We start from the raw sequence: 23,872 nt of genomic DNA on the forward strand, positions 1-23,872 counted from the left end.
AGAAGGAAGCAGCCAGGCAGCCCCAGTGCATCTCCTTCTTGGCAGCCTGCCTTGCTTCCCAAGTGCCATTTTATGCATAGCAAACGTAAATAATCCTGATGCACCTACAAACCCCTAACCTCTGTGCTTCAGAACCACTGCTATGTGCTATCAAACTGACAGTGATTTCATGTTATGTGGCAAAGAGAAAAACCCTGAGCGACAGCAGCAAGGTTGGGGATGTCAAGTGAAAGCTGTCATATTTATTTAGCTCCGTGATTCTCAAGACAATATACATACTGTCTTACTATCCCCATCAGACAAATGTTAAGAGCTTTCTGTATCAGCCAGGGTCCTGCAGCTCCCCCAGCCTGGCCGATGAGCCTGCCATGGTCTTCTCCTGACCCAGGAGAAGCTGGCAAGAAACAAAGTGCCATCTCCTCTTGTTACCAATGTTACAGTACATTAAATAGCTTCCTCATCCTTTCCCATTGTAGCGGTAGCTGTAAGAGCAGTTTGGAGCGAAAGCGAGACAGAATGGTTCCACAATGTATTGAAATGTGGTCTATGACATAGGAAGCTTGAGGACACTCATTGCCTCAAGTCCTGGAAGCCTGCAAGCTTGCTTGCTTTTCCTATACCAGTTAGTTCCAGCAACTTCAGTGAGCCCACAAGGACAAAGTTTGGGGCCTGAATGTGGCTGTGCTGGACCGGGGCCTGTATTATTGCATCCAAACTCTTGCTTTTTACTTTTTCCTCCTATTTTGAACTCCCACACAATGAAACATTGACCTTGTCTCTCCCTAAGCACTTTGGTTTTGTACAGCTGTTAAGGCTGGCTCTAAAGCTTCTTCATCATATCCTGGACTTTCTGTACACAGTTATTCACCTGGTTTCATCCGTACTGAAATACGTATGAGTGAAGGTAGTGGGTAAGCTCAGACAGCAAGATCAAAAGCTAATCCAAAGGGCTGTAAAGTGTTGTGACTAAGCTCACATCTAACTGACCAAAGAATAGTAACATCAATCAAAAAACCCTCTTATACAAAGAATACTCAGAAAAGCAAAGCCACAAGGTGCAGAGGTTTTGGATAAAAAGTTTGCTTTCACGGTAGCTATTTGATTTATGAGGCACAAAGCATGCTAATAAAACACAGTTTAAAAAAACCCAGTATTTAGCTTAAAACCAGACATCATGGCTTCCCCTGAGCTTGAACGAAGCAGCAAGATGTCATCAGCCACTGATTATGTTGTTATGCTGACATGGCCTCTTAGTTTTGTGCCTAAAGTAGAACTGGAGCAGCATTCATGCAGTCAGGCCTAGTGCTGCATTATCCAAAACCATACAAACATGCCCCAGGATCCCAGATAAAAGTCCATGGTTAAACCTTGACACCACTAAAAATACCCACCGGCTTTGGTGCGGTGGAAGCAAGTAGCTTGTTGAATGGGGCTGGACTTAATATCTGCATTAAAACATTTATCAGATTTGGAATCCAGGTTTCCAGTGTGAGAAATAGCGGCTTCAGTGTAGCTCTGTTGATGGCCATGGCAGGCTGTGCCATAAGGCATAGTGCTGAGCCTAATGTGATGGGTGATCAACCTAGGCATAGGTCTGCCACACACAAAGCCTGAGATGAAGAGGTTCATACGTACTGCAGGCATGGTTTTGTTCACAAAAGCACTTACCGTTGAGAAAGTCTTCAGGTCATTCTGCTCTGCAGCTGCTCCTGGAGAATTCATGGATTTTGTAAGGATGACAGAGTTGTTCGGTGAAAGTAAACACACTGACTTACTGATAGAGGGAGGAGTTAAACATGTATGGAAAAAATGACATTGCATTGGAAAGGGAACACAAAATGTGACAGTTTGATTGATCCTGATTGGAAACATTGTGACTTATTACTACGAGGACTATCTCTTGAGAGTGAGTTTTTTCAGAAGAAAATTCACTGTTTTCTTCCCAGTTTCCAGGATAGTCTGGAGAATGCACAACTTCCCACCCAAAACCTTACTCAGTCCATAAAATGTGTTCTCTGCAATTCTTAGCATCTATTTATCCTTTAACATAGCACCCATAGTTCACACAATATTTTTGGAAGTTATTAATAGCCTGCATACAAAATTAAAGAACTTAGAGTAATTTGGAATATTATTTTACAAAAAAAGAGCTGTTTCTTTTTTTTCTCCAGATGGAGAGCTCACTGACTGCATTTTAGACTACATCGCAATCTTGTATTTGGATAAAGGAAAGAATCATATACCAAAGCGACAGACATGAACCTTTTTTTATTAACAGATACTCCCTTTATTTTAAGACTTCTTAATACTTCTTTATTTTAAGACAGCAAGGGGCCAAGCAAGCAGTCATTTATTGTCCACACTAAAATCAATTAAGGCTTTCTTCCAATCACCATTTTTTGCCCAGTTTATTATAGGACTTTTCTGGCAGTTTCTTGTTTTGTTCATGGATAAGACCTAAGTACTAAGAACTTTTACCATAATAAGTATCTAATTCCAGAATGGATCAAGAACTGTCATTAGTAGACAGTTCATCTTTAAACTGGAATAATAAAACTGGTAAGTATCAAGTAATTTGTTCCTCAAAAGTATGATGAGCAGAAATTGTCCTTACTGTAATAAACAGTCACACATTCTTGTTTCTATTGATTCTAGAATAAGAACTACACCAGATATTTCATAGTTAGATCAATGCAATCCTCACTAGTATTACCACATTTACAATGTTGTTTTGCTTCTCTTTTGTTCAGTAGTGTGTTCATTGCTCCCAAAATCATCTACATGACTATTAAAAAGTCATGACTGATGGATCTGACATCTTTGGCTGGTCCCTCTGGAAGTGGTTTGAAATCAAAATACATTCAACACTGTTCGCAAAGGATTTCATCTACTTGGACGTCATTTTCTGCCACAGGCACTGATTCACAAATCTGCTCCCAAAAAGCCAAGGCAATTGTGTAAGGCTTTCCACTGGGATGTTTCATACATCTTTCAAGGTAGGTGTCATAATATCCTTTCCCTCTTCCCAATCTGTTGCCTTTTTTGTCAAACCCAAGGCCTGGCATGAAGATAAGGTCAAGACCTCCTGCAGAAAATGAAATAAATATTAGTAGAGGCACTGTGGGTTTCCTGATGGCTCAACTACATCCACGTAACTTCAGATATTTGCAAAACTGCAAGCTTTGTGTTTTGCAAAATCTCTCTTTGATCAGATGAAAAATACTAAATCTGAATACTAAACCTGTAAATTTACATTTTTATCTATCAATTGCATACTAGATCAGCTGCAAAATAATTAGACCTTGAAAAGCTTGAAGGGAAAAAACCTACATTATAACAAATCTATTTTATCATTTTAACCTCACATTTCCAAATAGTAATGATTATGACTCTAAATCCAGGCAGAGACTGAACTCAGGGAAATTAAATGCAGGAGGAATCAGAAAATCAAATGAACTTCAACATCAGACACAGAAATAGGAAAGCAAAAAGAATGAAAAGAACGCACGTAAGAGAGAGGATCTTCTTGACACAACTGTAAGATGTCATGAACCTTCACTCAACCTCCCAAAATCAAAAAGCCCTGAATGCAATATATTCTGAAAGTGGATGTTGGCCCTCTTGTACCAAGATCAAGACTGGAAAAATTGTCTCTTCGTGGTGTCAGGATCCTCTTCTCCCAAAGGATTCTTCCTGAGCCTCCAGCAATTTTCACTGTTGCTCCAGCAGCACACACAGGCATTCTGCTTGCCTGCCCTGGATATCCCTCCTTCGGGAGGGACATATGGGCTCCCCAAGACCCTTCTGAGACTGCACTTGACTGGAACTCAAATTCAGTTAAAAAAATGAAACGATGCATAAACTGGTAATCATCTGGACAGAAGAGACACGACCTGCTGGTGAAACCAGAAGTCCCCACCAACCAGCTCCACATAAAAAGGTAAGATTAGATAGCTAAGTCCTTTTTCTTGCTTTGTTATACTCTGTGAACAGATGCGGATCAGCATCATGCCAGGCAGCCAGCTAGCTATGATCTGCACTCAGCTGCCCAGTTGTTTCAGGATTTGATTCACATCACTTCCAGGTAGGCAAAAGAAACTGGCTGCAACCAGGCATGGAGGCAGCCAGCCTGCAGATTGCCATTCCTTATGCAAGGCTTGTTCATTTAGTGTGAGAAGTCTTACAAGGACATCCTTTAAACAAATGAGCTTGGCTGGCCTGGTGCTGACCGCTGAACCCAGGAACATCGCACTTACTAGTTTCACAATGTAAAGAAAGTCTTTCGTTACTTGCTGCTGTAGCAGATAGACACTTAAGGAGAGAAGGGCAGGAACAGTAGGGGAAAGCCAGCGCAGACTAAAACACAGCTGACATGAGTCTGGAAATAAAGCAAATGCTGTGTCTCAGTCCACTGCTTCTTCCTTCTCATAGGAACAGTACTTAGCCTTGAGCAGCTTCTTATAACTAGCTTCTACTCCTTCACCAGGGATAAGATGTGTCAGGTACTTCTTCACTTTTCCTGTGTCCAAACCTACTCTCTCTTGCCGTTTTGGATTTGAAGAGCCACTGATGTGAACACTCATCATGACCTGTTGACTTAAACAGAACATTGATATAAAATATACAAGGCAACACGGTGTGAAATGTTTAGAGAAGATCAGCCTTGCAATCTGGCATCATACAGCTAAGGAGCATGGCTTTTTTAAAGAGGTCGGGGGAGTAAGAGGAGGGAATTAGCCAAAGGGCAGGCCACAGAGTATTACTGGTTGAAATAAAAAGGAGTCTTAGTGTTTTACCACACTTTTGACTCATAGGACAGAGAAATGGCAAATGGCAAAGAGGAAAAGACACATGAGGACAGAAGTATGGTTTGATCTCACAATAGATGCCATTTTTATGGTAATCACTATGTACATCATGTTGGATGTACCATGTCACATCTCAGTTTGCAAGTAAAAATATGTATTTGCCAATTGCCAGGCCTAGGGGCTAGGACCTAGAAACTAGGACCTGGATCATATTAGCAGGTCATTAGCATTAATTAGCATTAATTGGCAGGTTAAATCCTCCCCCAAGTTACTCCTGTGCTCACTATTTATCCTCTTCATAACCTGCCACACATCAGTTTTGTGTAGGTAGTCAGGTGGGCCAGAAACCAGTATGTACCAAACATTAACAATGCATGGAAGGAAACACGCTCTGCCTTACACTTTTTGTGAGCTGTTTTCACTCCATAAGACTCATGGCAAAAAGCAGGAAATACTTGCAGTCACTACTGCTGGCAGGTGAGAATACACACAAGGGGCAAAGCTACAGCCCAAAGGTGCCATTTCTCTGTACATTTTGTATTACAGACAGGAAGAAGACAAGTCAGGAGAAATACTAAGAAAAGAGGGAATTGGCAGGAACTGTGGAGGGAAGAAAGATATTTTCTACATAGTTTAACTGATAGCACAGGCACACTTGAGTGAATTTAGATGTATTAAAGCACTGTGTTTTCTTCTGGGTTCTCTGGAGAAACAGACTGTATTTTAATGAGTCAGCTCCTCTATAATCATGGGGTTTTTATGCTGAGCAACTCAAACAAGCTTGTACAAATCTCAATATGAAAAATTATGCTCCAAATGCTGTAATAGTTACCCTTTTATTTTTCTTCTACAGAGCACTGCAGTAGTGACTGCCTTTGCTCTGACTCACAACACTGTCTGATATCCATGCAACTCACACCACACAAGATTTAAGTAAAATGCCAGGCAAGACTTTCAGTAGAAAAATGACACAGCTACTCTGCAAGGAGCCCAAGGGCAGTTCAAGCATCATTAGCCCAAATCCTACCCCAGGATCAAAGAATCATAGAATGGTTAGGGTTGGGATTGGAATGAATGATAGAGAGCTGCATGGAGAGAACTCTTTCTCGCCACATAACTTGGGGAGCAACAAAACCTCTGTGGTGCCTGCGGCAGAGCAGGGGAAGAGCTGTCACAGGATGAGAGGTGACAGACACACAGATGAGACCAAGATTGCACACGCAGATTAGACCGAGATTGCAGACACATAAAATTACGACCAGCAATGAGAGTACATCAACAGGATGGCAGGTGAGGGTAATAACATCTTATCGATTTTGGCACAGGGCCCTCATGCTCCCAGGCCCTTCCAGCCCTGCAGGACCACTTGTTGCCACTCAGGACGCTCTGCAAGCTTTCTCTGTTCTCACATCCTGCTCCTTGTGCTCTCACAGATCGCTGTGTGAAATGGCATCCTTGTGCCTCAGAGGACAGAGCAGATACTTGGGCACCAAACACCCCATTGGTTTGTACTGTCTTGTAAAACATGCTGAGGGAGGTCTCACATTTGCTACTTCTATTCCTCTCCTCGTAATGTCTGCTGCCCCCCATGTCTTTGTAGTTGTTAGCTAGTTGTTCTTGTATCCCTGAGGCTCCTGTGACTACAGGAGCCCAGGAAAGCACACCCAGTCAGCAGGTAATCTGTGCTTCTCTTGGAATACTTGCTTGTGGTCTGTAAATTGCTAAAGGCTAAAAACACTGTATCAAGCAACAATTTATTACTCCAGCCTCTATGTAGAGAATATCAATGCTTCTTAAACACTTTAACATCTTCAGAACTTGCTATGTACAGGCGCACTCTGCACTGAATTATGTATGTCTACATAGACGTACCTTATGTTACACAGAAGTGAAATGACTTGCCCAAGGACTCAGGAAACGCAAGATGCAGGTGTGGAAACTGCACGTCCCCTGACTCAACCAGCAGACCAAAATATCAGCATCTCCTCTCTGGTGTTTTAAATGGGAATAGACGGTTTTGCTTCCTCTAGGCAGCTGCAGTGAACCTCCTCAGTTTAGCAGTGCATTTATCATTACCTTCCATGATGATATCAGGTTTGATTTGTTCCCCAGGGAAGGATTTTCTCCTTGCACCTCATTACCGCTCTTCTCCTTAATCCGATGTTCCTATTTGAAATGCCAGCCGGCATTTTAAGAAGTGTCCTTGACAATGGTTAATTATAGAAGAGTCCATCAAACTGCACAGATACAGGTCTTGTAAAGACTGCTGGAGATTCGTCCTGCTCTCAGAAGGAGCAGCCAGCATGGCCCTGTCCTCCCAGGTTTGAAGGCGCTCCACCAGCCCAGTGCCACCCGCATGTGGGGTCACCCATCTTCCCCTGAACAGCTAGACAGTCCTAATGGAAGATGAACCTGAAATACTTGGTCATGCCAGCTTCTCATCCCTCACTGCCACTTGCTTGTGACTGCCTGTGACCCATCAAAGTGGGAGCTAGGACTCTTTTGATCCTTGCCTCCCAAGCACTTACAAGAGGATGAAACAGAGGCAGGGGTGCAGCAACTCCTGTGTCCCTCTAAAGAACAAGCAATGTGCTCATAAAAATCGTGCTTGCAGCACAGACACCTCCTGAGCCCAAGCCTACAAGAGGTTGACAGCAATCATCTCTGTATGGCATTGCTGCTGCTTCTCACAGCACCAGCAGTTTGAGCTTCTCCCAGAAGCACAGAAGTTTGTGCATCGTTTACTCCATCACCACAAGGATGACCTGATCCTCCCAGCCTGGTACCTAGGGCAAGAATGAGGTTTTCAGCAGCTGGGTTTCTTCCACTCACAGCTTGCTCTGCAGGGGTAGTCAGGGACTCCCCTGCTCTGCTCGGATGTCAATATTACATAAAGTGCACAACCAGAAGAACCAGGGCAAAAACAACTTTCTGTTTAAAGGAAAGGAGTGTGCATGGTGCTATGCACAACATAAGCAATGACAGATAAGTCTATGTGCAGCTGCTGCAGGGGTGACAAGTATTTGAAAGCTGTTCACTTACATGGAACAGAAGCTTGCTTTGATCCTTTTCTGATCCCAGCAAGGACCGCAGTGGAGAAAAAAACAAAGCCTTTTGCAGGAAAACCTTTTCAGAATGAAAAGGATGCAGTAACCATCATCTGCATCAGCATTTGCTGCATCCCAGTACAGAGGAAAAAAATAACTCAATCACTTGATCCTAACATTTTAAGTATGTTTTGGTGACATGCAGGATATAAGCCAGTGAGTTGGAGTAACTCAGAAAGTTCTAATTAAGACACAGTCGTTACTGTAACTTTAATTACTGTCAGCACCAGCATAGCTAGGCCTCTTGGGTAGGTGTTAACTCCTCAATATGTACTCTGTAGGGCACAGATCATCATCTTGTTCTGTATTTACACAGCACCTAACAACTGTGGTCTGGGTTAATCACCAGACCTCAGGGAAAACAACTCCACAGAAGTAAATATTTCAATTATGCTGCAGCAAAACAAATCCTTGCCCTTTATGACTAGTGCACAGCCTTCTCCCTGGAATGCCTTGGGTGCCCTCATGCCACTCCTGAGGTTGCTAACAGCTTAGTACTTCCTTTCAGATAAAAATATTCTGCCCTTTGGAAAAAACCTGCCCTTGGTTTCAAGCACAACATCTCTGCTATTACACACTTTCCTCGGTACAAGGTCAAAAAGGGGAATGCCAGATCTGTTCACTGCAGGCCTAATCCAGACTCTGTTGGGGTGTGTGGTTGCTGGGATGAAGGGCCCTGGGTTGAAGGGCTGGGATTGCTTCCAGAGGAAACCAACTCATCCTGACTAAGCCCTGGATAAACCAGATATTGTTATACCCCAATCAAATAAGCAAGGAGACAAAAACATTACCCTTTGCTTCAATTGGAAAGCATTTGAAACAAAGTCATTCATCCAAAAGCAGTGATGGAAATTCCAGTAACACAGGGGATGGCAGACATGAACAGTTACATTGCTTAACTTCACCCCAGCCAGTCTGCTAAAATGTAAATGTAACCCCTTAAACAGAAAGGAAACTCTTTTAAACAAATCCCTAAACAGAAAGGAATCTGATAATTACCATTTGCTCACACGATATGGCCTTTGACAATCAGTATCAGAAGCTCAGCATGAATTCTCATCTCCTAGGAAACCTAAGATACAACAAATGATCAGATCCTTAGTTACCTTAAATCAGCATTGCCCCACCGACTCCCCTCTGCACCAACCTACTTGAAAAACATCCCGAGTTACTGATGTAAGTTTGAGGAAAAGAAATTCTTTTATCTTGTAGATACTTGTTGGCAGTTGTTCATCAACAGCTGTCCTCTGGTGCCCACTCTGTAGCCTTCTTATGATCCCAGTTACTTAGCAGTACTAAACGCTGTTTCAGATTAGGTTGAAAACTCAGCTCATTTTAAACTGCAGTCAGTAGCTTTTCCTCCAGCTGTTTCCTTTTGTCCGACAGCCCTGTATGAACACCTTTAACTGTGCAGTACCACATCACTTCAGCAGGACTCACTGTTTTCTAACTATTCCTAGACAACTCCTGCTTTAGAGGGAGCGCCAGAGTGATGCACTTTTTACCCAGCACACACTAGCCAGGCACAGGAATGAAAAACCGAAGTATCACATCCAAATCTCACAGGCTCCATCCATGCCCTCCTGCTATGGGGCACATGGTGACGCCCTCAAGGCTAACGCTCACCTCATCCAGGGAGGAATGCTTTTAACACCTGGGGCAAACACTTGCTTTATTTTCATTCCTGTTTGTGTATGGGAATTGCAAGCATCAGGAAGGTTTTGTGTCCTTTTGTCTTCTAAAAATCTCTTTACCCACATCCATGCCCACCCATAAACCACTCATCTACCTTTTACATACGCAGAGATGCCAAGCAGACAATCTCCTCTGCAGCCCCTGCGCCCAGGTAACTGGTTCACAAGCATGACTGAGACAGCTTCTGTTATTACTTCAGTAAAATATTTTGCAGAAAACAGAACCATCAGCAGAATCTACAAACACTGAGCAACTCAGCGTTTATCTATCTACTCATCCATGTCAGTGCTTTGTGTCAGCATGAAACATTGGTCTCCACAGTTCACACTTGCCCTTCTGAACTACGGCATAATAAAATATTTATACTTCCCCTGAGAAGCTACATGATAGCCATCAGTCATACAGGTTTAAAACAACCAAGTGGCAGCCACTGTCCTGCTATTAAACTGCAAAACACACTAATAAAGCCGCTTGATCATCTCCTGCGCTACTAAGCTGTGATCAAGCAAATACCCTTCTATTTTGAATTCATTTAAAACAAAATCTTACACATGTAGCGCCAATGCATTTGAAAGGGTAAGTGCACTGCACAGTATCAGCTGCAGTACGTCAGCCCTGCATAACCGAACCTATCCTGATCCACAAACAAATATCCTTTCATGTGTCGCCAGGGAAGCTACTGTGTAAGGCTAAGACTTGCGTTTAAATCCAGCTGGTTTCACAATGTGGGATGTGTGCGAGGAGGCTATAACCATTGCACTCATCTCCCCTGAGGTTTAAGTTAGCTGAGGTTTAGTGTCCCATTTTTAGAATTTGCCAAATGTCTCCCCAAAAGAAAATTTGAGCACGTACTTTTCTATTTCACTATTATTCATCAAGTCTGTGTAAGACCCATAAATAAACCATAACCACTCAATGCCACCTACAAAAATGTCTGGTTTTGCAAATTCAGCATCAATTCAAAAGGAAAGAATTACTTAGAAATGTTTTAGTTATTAGTCTGTGAAAAATGACTTATCTGATCCTGATATTCGTATGTGTGAGCAGAGTTAGAATAGTCCGATTGGGAAAACATGGGCAATGAAAAATGTCTGGTTCAAAGGCTTGCACCTGGGTTCTCCTGTTATTTTAAACCACCAAAATACTCTGAAACAAGATGTACCAAAGAGCAATTCCAAAGAGAGGACAAACGGCATTAGAGCCACTTCGCAGCACATCAACACATCTTGTTAAATCAGCAAATGCTGACTGCAAATCTGCTCCTTTAGAGAGACTCTCAAGGCATTGGTGCTTGAACTCTTTTATGTTGGGATTGTCCTAACACTGTTGCAGCCTCAAATACAAGGATCTTTGTGTATCTTTGTGGTTTTACACTACATTAAGATCTCAGCAGCTACACTTCCCATAGTGTTTATCTGAGCACTTAAATACTTCCACTCCATACATGTGCATGTGCATTACTTCATCTCTTAATTTTTTCTTGGTCCTCTTTTGCATGCTGCTGCCTGGATATTTTTAAACCAAAATATGACAGAAGTGAATCATTTGGGGATTTTTTTCAATAAATGCATCACTATCAGCATTTCCAATGCCCTTTGACTCACTCAGCAGATAGCCTATCATAAGGTACACAGAATTGCTTGTGAAATATAAATAGTTAAGGCATCAACTTGTCAGTGCATAAGCCTGACTCCTGTAGGAAGTTACACTGCTTGATGGGAACATTAGGCGTATTTACAGGGAGGGTTTATTGAACATGCAGAGTGAGTTGGTTTGGAGGTGAGGGCACCTTCACTGTTAGTGTCAAACATGTTAACACAACAGCTGAGAAATCCTGCTTCTTCCATCACTAGATTTTCTTTTATCTTTTTAAGCTAGCACATCTGATAAAAACCAACTCTCCCTTCAGTTCTCCACCTCTTTCACGGCAGCCGCTGAGGTTTTGGAGACATTAGGCTGGACCACTTGTTCTCCTGTGTGTGTGAGTGCAATGCCTGGATGAGATTTTAATTACAGGATTAAATTACCCCAATGCTCCATAGTAAATGTATGGAATACTGACACCTGCCGGCAAAGGGCTTCACGTCACTCCTGGACAGGAATTTGCCCTCCATCTACAGCCCAAAAACTGATTCCCATCTCAAATGCACAGCAGTCAAAACACTCAGAAACTGAGTCTAGCTATGATGCCAGATATAAAGACCAAGAGCTATCCTTACACCGTGAAACAGCAGTACGAGTCTCCTGCTCCCTGAAAGCCAGTGGCTCTCAGCCAGGTCCAAGGAATTTCCCACTGTACAGAGGAAATGACAGTGTATTTTGAATCTCAGCAAGGACAGCAGGGATTAACTGTGCCAGGAAGAGAAATCTTTTGTAGCTGGAAAAGTGCTGACCTGATTTAATAGCCCACTAAGCTGGCAGAAAACCAATCCCAGGAAAAAGAAAAAAAATAAAGTAGTGATTTTGTGCCAGATTCATGAGCTGAATATGCTCAGCAGTGACTACTGGAGACGGCTCCAGGGTTAGGAGGATAAGGAAAGCACAGAGCTGCATATAAGCATCAGGACTGTCCCTTCTGGCACCAGCAGGGCTCATCAAACTGCACCTTCAATCCACATTACCCTACACAGGTGGGCAGCAGGAAAAAGCTTCCTCTCTTGTTCTTCGGATTGTCCAGGTTATGTGCACAAAGGCACTGGGATGACTTTGGTGCTGGCTCTTCCTTTCCAAAAATGAAAATAAAGGGAGACAAAAGTGTCTGCTTGGATTAATTACTGCAGCCACAGACACTTGCATGTTTGTGTTTCCCCTGTATGAGCTTGTTGAACAGACTCATGCCACATACTCTAGGAATTAACCCAACCTCTTGCTTTTGAGAGACTCCTGTCTCTAGGAAACCATATGAAGAAAATGACAGTGCTACTCTTCATACTCACTGTAGCAAAATTAGCCCTCTTTGAAACAAAACACTTGAGAATCACTTGCAGCAGATTTATAGTTCTTGCCTATGTCGCTCTCACTTCTCTTTAAACTTAAATTGATTACAGCAGAAGTAATCTTTTTAGTTGTTTTGCTAAGTGCAAAGGGAACGTTTTCTGCAAGAAGGCAAACATAGATGTGACACTTAAGATGATTACAAGGAAAAGCACTCTTTAAAAGCCTTAATGAACTTTATAAAGCAAAGAGCTGTAGTGTTCCTGAGCTCTCAGCCCTCCAGGTTCACTGCAGGATAACCTGGCACAGGCGGTATTCAAATTAAAGCACGCTGGGTTCACAGTTTAGTCTGCACCAAGGTAATTCAGGACATAAGACACCAAAGGGCATTACAAAGTGATGCCACATGAAAACACTGACTTCTGCATTTCAGAGCATTTTTTAAAAGCCTTTCAAAGAAAGAAACTCTGTGTCATCATGCCATAGCTGTCACTGAGAAGCAGCACTGGGAGAAGCTCAGCCAAAAGCCTCTGCATTCACCTAGCAAATTGTGTGCTGATTGCTATGAAGCCGTTTCAGAGAGTTGTGGAAGCTGGTGCAGACATCAAGGAGAGGGGCAGACACCAGCTGCAGTAGAGAACAATCCCAGCACTGGTGATGGAATCCCAGCACTGGTGATGGAGTCCTATGTCTTTCAACTGAAGGCTGGGATGCAGAAAGGCCCTGAGGGAAACTTGTTATCACAGCTGGGTTCAACACCAGAAATATTTGATTTCCAACCAAGCATTTTCCAACTCTATCTGTTACAGAACATGCCAGGCAGAATAATCTGAAATTATTTTATAGATCTTTAACATTGGAACAGGCATTTTTGTAATGATGCATCATTAGGGGATACCTGTGTGGAAACCAGTAGAAAAGACCTGCCTGGTGAGCTGATTTGAAAAGCAGTGTTGTGGTATATACAGAAAGAATTAACATCTACAGTGCCACTACATATATTTCATAGTATCTCTTTCCCTGCCATAACATTTTCTCTCAGGCATCTTTTCTCCAACTTCAGAGAGACTGCAAAAGAAAAGAAAAGAAAGAGCAATGGCTGGGACTACAGATCTAGAAAAGCTTCTATAAGAGAATAAAAAAAACAGACAAAGCTTGAGAGAAAAAATACAATAGATATAATACAGCTTTAACTGAACAATGAATAATGGAAAGAAATCAAATATCCTTATTTACTATTCATCATAGAAGAATGAGGTATCACTTGAATTGAAAGCAGCAGATTTATAATGAATACAAGGAACACAGTATTTCACACACTGTAGGAACATAATATAATATTAACATAATTAGGAACATAATATTTCACATTGCAACTAACTAACCAGTGCAACTCACAGCTGTCAGAAGGCAGTGGAACCAAGGGCCCGGTACAAGTAAAATGAGATGCTTAGAGCAATGCTTGGAATGCCCACAGGTAAAGAGAAACCAGAACCTGTCTGTAAGGGGATGAGCCAGCAACTGTAGCTGCAGAGGTGGGAAGGAATTTCAGGTATTGTCACAAGATGTGAGATCTCCTGACTTGTAAAACATATGACACTGGGTTGCATATCCAGCGTGTTGATCCAGCACTGTGTGAGGGGAAGCATACTCTTCACAAAAAGACTCATCACCAGGATGTCAATGCCTCCCTTGCACTGAATTTGCTCTCCTTTGCATATCAAAATACTATGGCTCATTGTCTCCAAGCAGAAGTTCATTCCAAACTTTAAATCATTTCATTAAAAAATAAATTACATTAGGAGCTAGGCCTCGATTTTCAATTTGGTTTCATGCCATGCTCTCAGGTTTCCTTTTTTATGAACAGTGTAAAAAGATTTTAAATTATAATCTATCCCTTGACATATTTAGTACTGTAAGTTTTAATCAAGTTTCCCAGAGGAAAAGAAAACCTAATAGTGCCCTCAATCACTTTACAATCTTGTTTGGGGTACTTTTGTTTTTTTCTGAGGCAGTAATATTTAACATCTCCGCTTTTCTCACACCCATGTTTCATTACATCCAGAGACATTCCAATCTGCATAGATCTCATTTAAATATTCTGTTACCCCTGAGCATTATTTAATACACGTCTTTTTTCAGAATGATTAGCATCATTTTGTATGGTCCCATTGTGCCTTCATGGACAGCTACACAACATCTAATGGAGCTGAAGTAGCATATTACAAGTTCTCTGTGCTTCAAGACCCAACATTTTCTCTTCACACTGTTTTTTATTTCCAAACTAATGTGTCTCATTTTTCAAACCCTCCCATTTCTGGTGCATCTTTTTTTGGGCAGGTAGAGCAGGGGCAACCCGTTATCTTTCTTTACATCCCACTTTATCTCACAGCTGTAAATTAAACCTATTCCTCTTAAGACTGCACTGCCACCACTTCAGTCACACTCCTAAAGAACTGTGCTAAAATCTGGAATAATGAAGACTGCTGGCATCACAAGGCCATCAGTCCTGGCAGCAAATGCAGCCTCTTTGAATGTATGAATAAATAGCAGGAGTTTAAAGATGGATGAAAAAATGCTTCTGTGGACTAAAATGTTTCTGCAGGGCAAATCCCAATGGCAAAGTTTGAAACAGGGCTAATGGTCACTTATACTACTTCAGGTTTCTTCAAACTGTAGCCTAGACGTAGCCAGCATTTTCCTTGCAAGAGGATCACACTTCCCGGCAGAAATAGCCTTTATAAACCAAATACAATCTATGCGAGTAAGCTGTCCCTGCCTATTTCTGCTGTATGTTGTAATTTATGCTACAGCAAGTCTCATAGTGTTCTGGAAGTTATAAGGGCAGAAGGATATAACTATCCCCAATCTTAAAAGTTAATATTCAGAAGGTTACATGAAAATGAAGCTGCAAGAGGTTGCTGCTAGACATACATTAGTATTTCCTCACTTTGTATGCAATTTGTATCTTACTGCTAATGGTAGATGTACTGTTATTTAAAGCACAGATTATCTAGTTAATATTTCACTAATTATCCTGAAGGTACAACACAAATATTGTGATCAGCCACCAAAGTTTCCAGTACTGAAAATGCGAGGAGTCTCCAAACTAAATTACGAGTTCTTGATACCTTCATTTCTGGAAGCAAAAATACATTAAGCTTTAGCAGAGTAGCAGAGATTATTCAACATACCCCATTAAACTATTTAACAGTGAAGGAGCTTTTCTACACCAATGAAAAAGAGAAAGAAGCCAGCACAGTGGGGAAGTAAATGAGTAAATTGGGATGGGGAATCTTGTGTGCCTGGAAGCAGACAAGTGAAAGAAGACAAAAGCACATGATCTCCTCCCTTTTGGCAGGGGCAAGTTATTTTTGTTGGCCATAAAATGACAGGCTAGGACTGAGAGCAGGAGGAAATGGGGAACATGGTCAGAAAGGCCAGAGAAGGATATCTGGAGCGGGAGATTCAGACAGGATGGGCAAAGAGCAGAGGGATGGAAAGGGGCATGTGAGGGCAGAGAAATTAAGCTGGGAAATGGGGTCTAGCCCAAGGATGAGGCAAGTCTGAGAAATGATCATTTCAGAGGGAACAGAGAAGAAACCATAATGTTTGGAAAAACAAGCAAAAGAGTCTGTGTTCAGTGGGGGCAGATCCTTTGCACAACTCAGGCTGGAACCAGGATCCCGAGCCTCTGCTGCTTCTCCATCAGCGAATACTGGTTAATATCTTCAAGTCATTGAACACTGTAGTGGTAAAGAGCCCATACAGAAATGAAGAACTCTGTCTCCATACCACAGATTGAATAGTAGTAAAGATTGGTGGTAAAGGCCTGCAGCTCTAACTTGAACAGAGGGAAAGCAAATGACTGAGCACATACTTCTTAGTAGCATTCATTAAAAGCAAGCAGTATTCACCTCTTGCACCTTTGAAAGAGCCTGTGTCACTGCATCTGTGTTCATCTTTGAATGAGCCCAGATCTGATGGGCAAGGACTATGTAATAATGTACTTAAAGGCCAGGGCAGAACTTACACAGATAAAGAGGCTTATTTAAGTCTGTACACATAATGCCATTTGTTGCATTTCTTAGGAGAGTGGTTTACAATCCATTAGAGTAACCAGATCCAGTGCCAAAATTTCTAATAGCTCTTTATTTTTCAGTCAAGGAAAGATATCAAGGCCAAACCCCCTTTCCCTATTACCTAGGTGAATGTTTTCAAAGCTGCCTATAATTCACTGTATACCTTCAACTACTAGTCAGTAGTTCAGTTATGAACACTTATGTGTAATATTTGCTCAGGTCCAAGACTTCCAGCTGAAATTCTTCAGTTCAAAGTTGGCCACCCGCCTTCCCTTCAAAGAAATCACCTCCAAGAATTTTACCATATAGAGGAAACTCAATCTTCTTTGCGGTAACTTAATTTTTTCTTTTTTTTTTTTTTTTGAGTCCCAGCTTTTTGGCCACAGTTCTCAGAGCAGGTTTAAGTAATAATAAATGTCATTACAAATTAGGAAACCTATGTCCAGCCCGCTGAATCACACCACCTCCCTAAACCACATTGAAATTAGAACCGCTTGGGAAATGTCCTTTAAAATTTCTGCAGGAGTCATGATAAAAAGGAAACAGGGAGCATGGTTTTATCTTATTTACTCCTTCTGAAGTTGTGCAAGTTATTTATACTCCTGTAAACAATTGCTGCAACCCACCTGAAATTCATTGAAAGTATTACCTTGGTCAAAACTTGGTACCAGTACACATTTACACTTCTGATGGGAAAGGATACAGATGGGAATTGGTACCTACTAAGAAAATGTACCACTGGCTTGCTCCAGATGTTGTCTAAATCTTCCAGTAGGTGTAGCTGGAAATGAACCAAGTCATGCACCTACATACACCCCTACTCCAAACAAAATACCTGAACTTCTTCCACCTTTGTTCTGTTACTGTGTCCATTTAGCCTAAAGAAAGCAACTTTTCACATAAGGATTACTGTCAGCTGTGCGCAGTAGAGAACATAGACTTACTACTACTAAAACTGCAGAGATCTCTGTTTATGCCAACAAAGTGTTACGTGGCATAGTGCCAAGATGAAAATGGGTAAACCCTGATCCAACAGAAAATGGTCTGTCTTCAAAAGGAGGGTCTATTCAAAAGGACAGGTTCACATCTATTAGACACTGCTTGAGCATTACCAAAGAGTGGGAAACTATGCAAAAATTATACCTACTCTAATATTTGAGCTATTCTTCACAATAACTATGCCTGAAGTTTTAAGGACAGTGTGAATTTAAGCTTTCTGTCATGCAAAATGAATACACTCAGAAATGACATGACTTATTTATGTACCTGCAGGGTATTTCTTGGAAATTACATAGCAACTTATGCCAGCGATGGGAACATTACTAATGTAACACCATGTTATCTCCTTATAACAATGTAAATGCCTCAGATCACCACAGTATTTGATAACATCACAGAGATAAATGTTTCATCCATGCATAATGCCAAGAATGGAGGATGGATGTAGTAGCAAGGCAATTTGCATTCCTGCAAATGTATCCAAGTTCAAAAAATACAGTAACTGACATAAAAAATACAGCAAAAGGAATTTAAAGACACATTGAGATGCAGCGTGTGTTTCTGTGGGAACAAAATCTGATTATGCAATAGTGAAACAAACCTAAACTTACTCTCTAGTCTACAAAAACTGACCAATGATAAACAACCAAAGTCTGACTTCCAATCCAAATCTAATTATTCCTAAGTTACTGAGCACAGACTGAAATTGAGCTTCAGGCAGAACAAGTTTAATGTGGACATATACCAGTTGTTACAACTGCTCTCTTGGCATCTGTCTGTAGACTGCAGTAGCTCTTTTGGCATTGCTCTCTGCCCATAACCATATCCTGTTGCAGACAATGGAACAGCAGCTCCAGGACTAGCCAGGTACCACAGCTTGCTCCTGCCTTCCCCCATCATCTTCAGTGCCTGGCACCTGGGCTGTCCCCAACACATACATCTCACTGCACTCTATACCAGGTAGTCATTCCTTCCACCATACCTAAAACTGTTGTGTGTTTATTCTGTGACCTCTGCAACAGACTTGTTTAATTCAATGAACAGCAGGTCATCAGTAGTAGAAAAGCTTGTCCCAAGTCCCCGAACCCTGGACATTTTAAGGCTTACCTTCAAAAGCCCCTAAATCCCAATATACACACAATTTTGGCAAAAATTAGGAAAACAAGCTACAGTGCTAAATATTAAATGTAAAGAAGGATGATTGTATGAAGCACTGAAATACCTTGCTAGCTAACATGTCAACACAGAAAGTATTCTAATATAGAAAAGAGGTATAGATTGAAAATAAAAGAGAAACAAAGGCAGTTATGAGTTCTGGGAAAAAGTACATTGGCATCCTGAAGCAAATACAAACCCAAGTTCAACCAGCCAGAGTCATATAAATATGTTCCTCTACCAAGCATTAAAAAGCTGTACATCTGTGAGGTGTGGAAGCTGTCTGCATGGTTAATTTCCACCCACAGAAAATTTTCCCAGACTGTTTCAAGCTCGAATTCGACATGAGTTTTCCATTAATGACATTAAACACTTCTTCAAATGTTTCAGGAAGATATTAATGTCTTCACAAAAAGAATGCAAATATTGAATGCAGACACAGAAGAAACAAGCTTGTTCACAAGTTTGTAGAAGTTGGGCAATTTTAGGCTAAGAAAGAGAGAGGTTATTTTGGGACTAAAAGATACATGCCACTAGCTACATCTAAACCAACCTTACTTTTCAACCCTATGAAGGATTCAGTGTCTGAGAAAGCATTATAAAATCAAAATGTGAGAGAATAATGATGGGAAAGATCTGCGATATTCATCCAGGCCTACAAGAAAGTCCTTTTATTTTCAGACAAAAGTCTCAGTCTGGAGAGGTGTTCTGCACGTGCAGGCTCCATATCAGCACTGTGATTCATCCATGCAATGCAGTTTTAAGGATTTCAGAGGATTCTCACGCCAGCCTACAGGCATCACCTGAAAAGTTCCCCACCTTTCAGGCAGCGCAAACTAAAGTTCTCAGAGTGCATCCTAAAACTCTGAATCCCTGTGAGTTTCACTGGCAGCCTAAGCCATTCCTGGCAAGCCCGCGTCCTTCATGAGCCTCTGTATTATGCTTGCTGAGACTGTGCTGAGGATAACCATGAGTCGGACCAAGAAGCTGGGTTTATCTGGAAGGTTGAGTTTTTTTCAGTTGCATCAGCTGTGCAGTCTTGTTCCTGTCCTGTCGACAAATTACAGGGGTGGCACAGGATAGAGAAAAACAGGCAAGAGAAACAAGCATCTGCTTACGTTGACTTAAGCACCTCTACAACATATAGAACCAAAATGCAGCATCTCATTTCACTCCATCAGATTATTCGCTACTGGCCTCCAGGCTACTCCTGCTCAACAACCCCACAATAAGGAAGAAAACACTCACCACCAGCAAGAGCTTCCTCTCTTGCACTGTCATCATCACTAGGCTGAAGAATATTCCAGGATGTCAAAGTAAGTGATGAAATGTCTTCAGTTGATGATAACTTCAGCATGTCCATGTGATTGCTGTGAGGCTTGTAACGTGGGATGAAACACTCCTTGCCTTGCTTAAAAATGTCCTTAATGATTTCTTCTGTCTGGATTTCATCTGGCATGCTTAGGAAGATTGCAATTCTTTTGGATTCTTGGTACTTGGGATGGCCAATCACCTACATGGGAAATTGGGGCAATCGTTTATGAAAAGTTTACAAAAAGAACTCTATTTTAATTAAACACACAATGGGAGCAAAATATACACTGAAAAGGGTAGAGATTCAAACTATCTTGCACCATGAAAAGAAGAAATTGACTTTGTTTCCTACACCAACACTTTCACCATCAGCAAAATGAAAATAGGTTAAATATTTGCACCTAGTGAACAGAACATTGTAACACAGGTTTGGGCCAGCAAAAAGCAATTTAGGAGGCAATCTCCTGATCTTTTTTATGTTTGTGCCATACAGTGCAGACATCCTCAAATGCCCAGCATCACTGGAGCAAGATACAGCAGGTCAGAGCTGCCAGCTTATGCAAGACACAAGGTTTTTGCTTTTCTTCCACCCTTTTTACACGCTGCATCTCTCATCTGGGCCCAGGTAGAATAAAGAGTGCATCAATGATAATAACTCAAAAGAAAATTAGCATCAGAAAATCTTCCAAGGCCAGGTCCCTCTCTCTTTCTTTTAACCTGAAACGCCTTCCCTACAGCAAGTTTAAATATATGACTTCAAACATCACCAGCTTTTAATGGGGAATCTTATTACTGCACATTTTTCAGAGCTTGAAGGAAAAATAGCCTTACCATTTTTTTATTTTCATGAGGCTCTCTGCGCTGGGCTTATAAAAGAGTGAATATGGGAAGGAAAACAAAAAACACTTATATGGTGAAAAAGTGTTAGTGCATCTATACCTCATTATGTCTCTGCCCCATTCGTTTGAATTCCACATTAAAATTTGAGAGAATGTTTCTAAATGTTTGTCTTCTCGTTCTCTAGTACCACACATAGTTTGTTACTTACATCTGGTCAAAACAAATACAAATGTGTCCTTTCTCATTTAAATGTGATTTATTTTTACTCTACACACTTGCAAAAAATCTGTCCAAAACATGAGACAACGGAGAAACTGCTTATCTGCGGGAGAGAGAGCACCAAATCCTCTGCTCTGTGTTTGTGTAACTGCAGGGTATCTTGTTCTTCTGAGCTTTAGCCTTTGCCCTGTCCCTGGCCTGAGAGATAAATAATTGCCCTTATCCAAGTTGAGATATGCTTATCACTCCTTTTTTCCCTTTCTTTCCAGCACAGCAGTGAAAAGCCCAGGCAAAATATTCAGAAGATGCATATATTTTTGTAAGGCAAAAAAAAAAAAAACAAAAAAAACCCACCAAACCCAAATCCTACTGCAGACAAAATTATGGTAATGTGTTGCTGCTTGGCCATAGAAATGTCTTCACAATTCAAACCCGTATTTTACTTGCTTTTGTAATTTGCCCAACATTACACATGGATTTTTCCACATAAGTGATTAAGCTTTTAAACAACAGAATTTCCATGGTAGCTTTTGTTTGAAAGAAGGACTATTTAGTCAAATTGCAGACTTGAGACAGTGCCTGTGATTCATGTTGTTGAGGGCCTCCAGAGCTGAATCTTCTCATGGTTTTGGGGAAGAGAGAAACTCTCCTCTTTCAAAGTGGTGCTGTGTGCTGTGGGCCCCACACAGGTCCAATGTACTCCAACATTTCCAGCAACACACTGACTATGCCGTATACAAGAAAAATGAGGTTGAAGATGTCAAACCACACAGGAAGACACAATTTCGGATGTTTTCAGAACTGTGAAGATGAAGCCGCTATGACTCGGAGCATTTTCTGAGAACGGTGAAAGATTTTCCACTGAGCAAATATTATCTGCCCTTTGCTTACCACCTGATGGCTATTTTTGCAGAATCAGAGCATGCAAACAGCATGACTTTAATCATGAACATTAGAAAAGAAAAATCATCCAGAAGCTAATTAAATACCAGTGGCTGGGTCAGCCCATGAAACTGTTTCACTCTGAATTTAAAGATCACTTTGAGATGAGATTTTACGACTGAAAATACTGTTCAGGTGTTATAAAATAACCTACTCACTTTTATTAGCTGCAAGCAGTGATATATGTTATAAAGCTACATTTTCAGCCTTACAGCATTCCAAATACTATTTTAGCACTTTCAATAAATTCTTCATGTCTGTGGTACTACCCCCTATAGAAGAAGCTGACTCTACTTTCTGCCATTTGCACACCACCCCTTGGTCTCAAGCAAGCTCAGGACTTTCAGTTTGTGTCAGATTATTAAAATGGCAAGATCACACCAATTTATATGGCGTATTTTCCAGTGCCTTCTTTTAAGCAAAACAAAAGCTGTATCTTTTAGTGTGCTCTCAACAAGCAGAAACGTGTTCTGTTGCTGAGTTTAGACAAAGGCTAAGGGCTCCTAAAACCTGGTACTACATGGGCTAGGTGTTCATGAAGTTGGCAGAGGACTGCAGTTTTGAAGAGGATGCATGCCAATATTTTCTCAAAAAAATGAGATTTTAGTCTAGGATGTTTAATTACTAAAATGCAGAAACATGATAGGACATTACACATATGTATTTAAAAACAAGCATTCCCAATAAAAAAGAAAGGGTTACATGAACTCCTGTTAAGCTTCCTATGACCTGAAGTTTCTGTGCAGCCACATCCCAGTCATTAAGTGGCTACACATTAAGTCTATAAAATGATTTGCAATCCTCTGGCAGGAAAATAATAATACAAACGTAGATCATCTAGAAACACCCGCTGGTGCTGCAAAATGTAAAAATGAGGACTGTGCTCTAGGACATGCAGTGACTGCAGAACAACATTTTATTGTGTTTATTAAAATGATAAAATACACCTATATAAAAACTTTTGTGATCCAAAAGCAAACAGGGCTTTTCAAAAGAACGTGCCAACACCACGCTGCGCTAGGATTCCAATTAGGTAAACCCTGCTTGGTACCTTTTAAAGTGTAAGAATTACGTTAGAAATAAAACTGCATGGAAGTAACGCCACGGGAAGAGAGCGAAGGGGAACGTCAGCCAGGTAAACAAGGTACGGCTGTTTAAATGGAGATAGCTGCTAAATACTCATCTGCACTGCCAGGAGCTGCCCACAAAGCTACGCACCCACCGGGACCCCGCAAGACCCCCGCTGCTGGGGGGTTTGAGGCAGAACTCGCCCCGTGCTTCCACTCGGTGACAGCTGCCACCAAAGCCACCAGCGCCGGGCGCCGGCGCCCACCAGGAGCGGTGAAGGGAGCAGGCCCGGGGCCGCGGCGGTGCTCCCCGCCCCGCGCAGGCCCGGGAAGGCCGCGCAGCGCTGGGGGAGCTGGGCGGGAGCCCTGAGTCACCGCCTCGGTCCCCGGAGCCGCCTGGAAAGTCCCCGCCGGGCTTCCCCCCGCCGCCCCCGGGCCGCTCTTCCTGGAAGCCGGGCGCGCTCGCACCCACCTGGCGAGCGAGCAGGCGGGACTGGCGCTGCTTCTCCGCCGCGCCCAGCGCCCGCAGCCGCTGCCGCAGCTCCCCGCGCAGCGCCCGCTTCGCGGCCCGCAGCGCCGCCGCCATGCCGCCGCCCTCCGCCGGCCGCTCCATGCGCCCGGGGAGCCCGGCCTGAGCGCCGGCCTCGCCCTCCGGGGGGCGGCCCGCGGCGTGGGCCGGGTGTCAGCCGGAGCAGCACTGCTGGGGGGCC

General features: G+C 42.1%; 1 protein-coding gene across 5 annotated transcripts; it reads right to left on the minus strand.

Moving 5' to 3' along the window:
- Positions 1 to 2,249: 2,249 nt before the first annotated feature.
- Positions 2,250 to 23,869, minus strand: MTHFS (methenyltetrahydrofolate synthetase). Of its 5 annotated transcripts, none has more exons than XM_065688834.1 (3): positions 23,635 to 23,847; positions 20,029 to 20,293; positions 2,250 to 3,085 (listed from the first exon to the last, which is right to left on the minus strand). In XM_065688834.1, exons 1-3 carry the CDS (start codon positions 23,773 to 23,775, stop codon positions 2,862 to 2,864), a joined length of 630 nt encoding a protein of 209 aa, XP_065544906.1. In that variant the 5' UTR covers positions 23,776 to 23,847; the 3' UTR covers positions 2,250 to 2,861. The 5 variants fall into 5 exon arrangements, with proteins under 5 accessions (XP_065544906.1, XP_065544910.1, XP_065544909.1 ...); XM_065688838.1 differs by lacking the exon at positions 23,635 to 23,847 and adding an exon at positions 23,318 to 23,493; XM_065688837.1 differs by lacking the exon at positions 23,635 to 23,847 and adding an exon at positions 23,314 to 23,493.
- Positions 23,870 to 23,872: the final 3 nt, after the last annotated feature.

This window comes from Lathamus discolor, chromosome 8 (assembly GCF_037157495.1).
Source record: "Lathamus discolor isolate bLatDis1 chromosome 8, bLatDis1.hap1, whole genome shotgun sequence".
Taxonomy (NCBI): Eukaryota; Metazoa; Chordata; class Aves; order Psittaciformes; family Psittacidae; genus Lathamus; species Lathamus discolor.

Coding starts and splice junctions, on each gene's coding strand:
- MTHFS (XM_065688834.1), bottom strand. CDS start 23,775: ATGGAGCGGCCGGCGGAGGGCGGCGGCATGGCGGCGGCGCTGCGGGCC. Junction 20,294..23,634: donor CCCGCCTGCTCGCTCGCCAG/GTGGGTGCGAGC, acceptor TTTCCCATGTAG/GTGATTGGCCATCCCAAGTA. Junction 3,086..20,028: donor AGAGGAAGCTCTTGCTGGTG/GTGAGTGTTTTC, acceptor CATTTTCTGCAG/GAGGTCTTGACCTTATCTTC.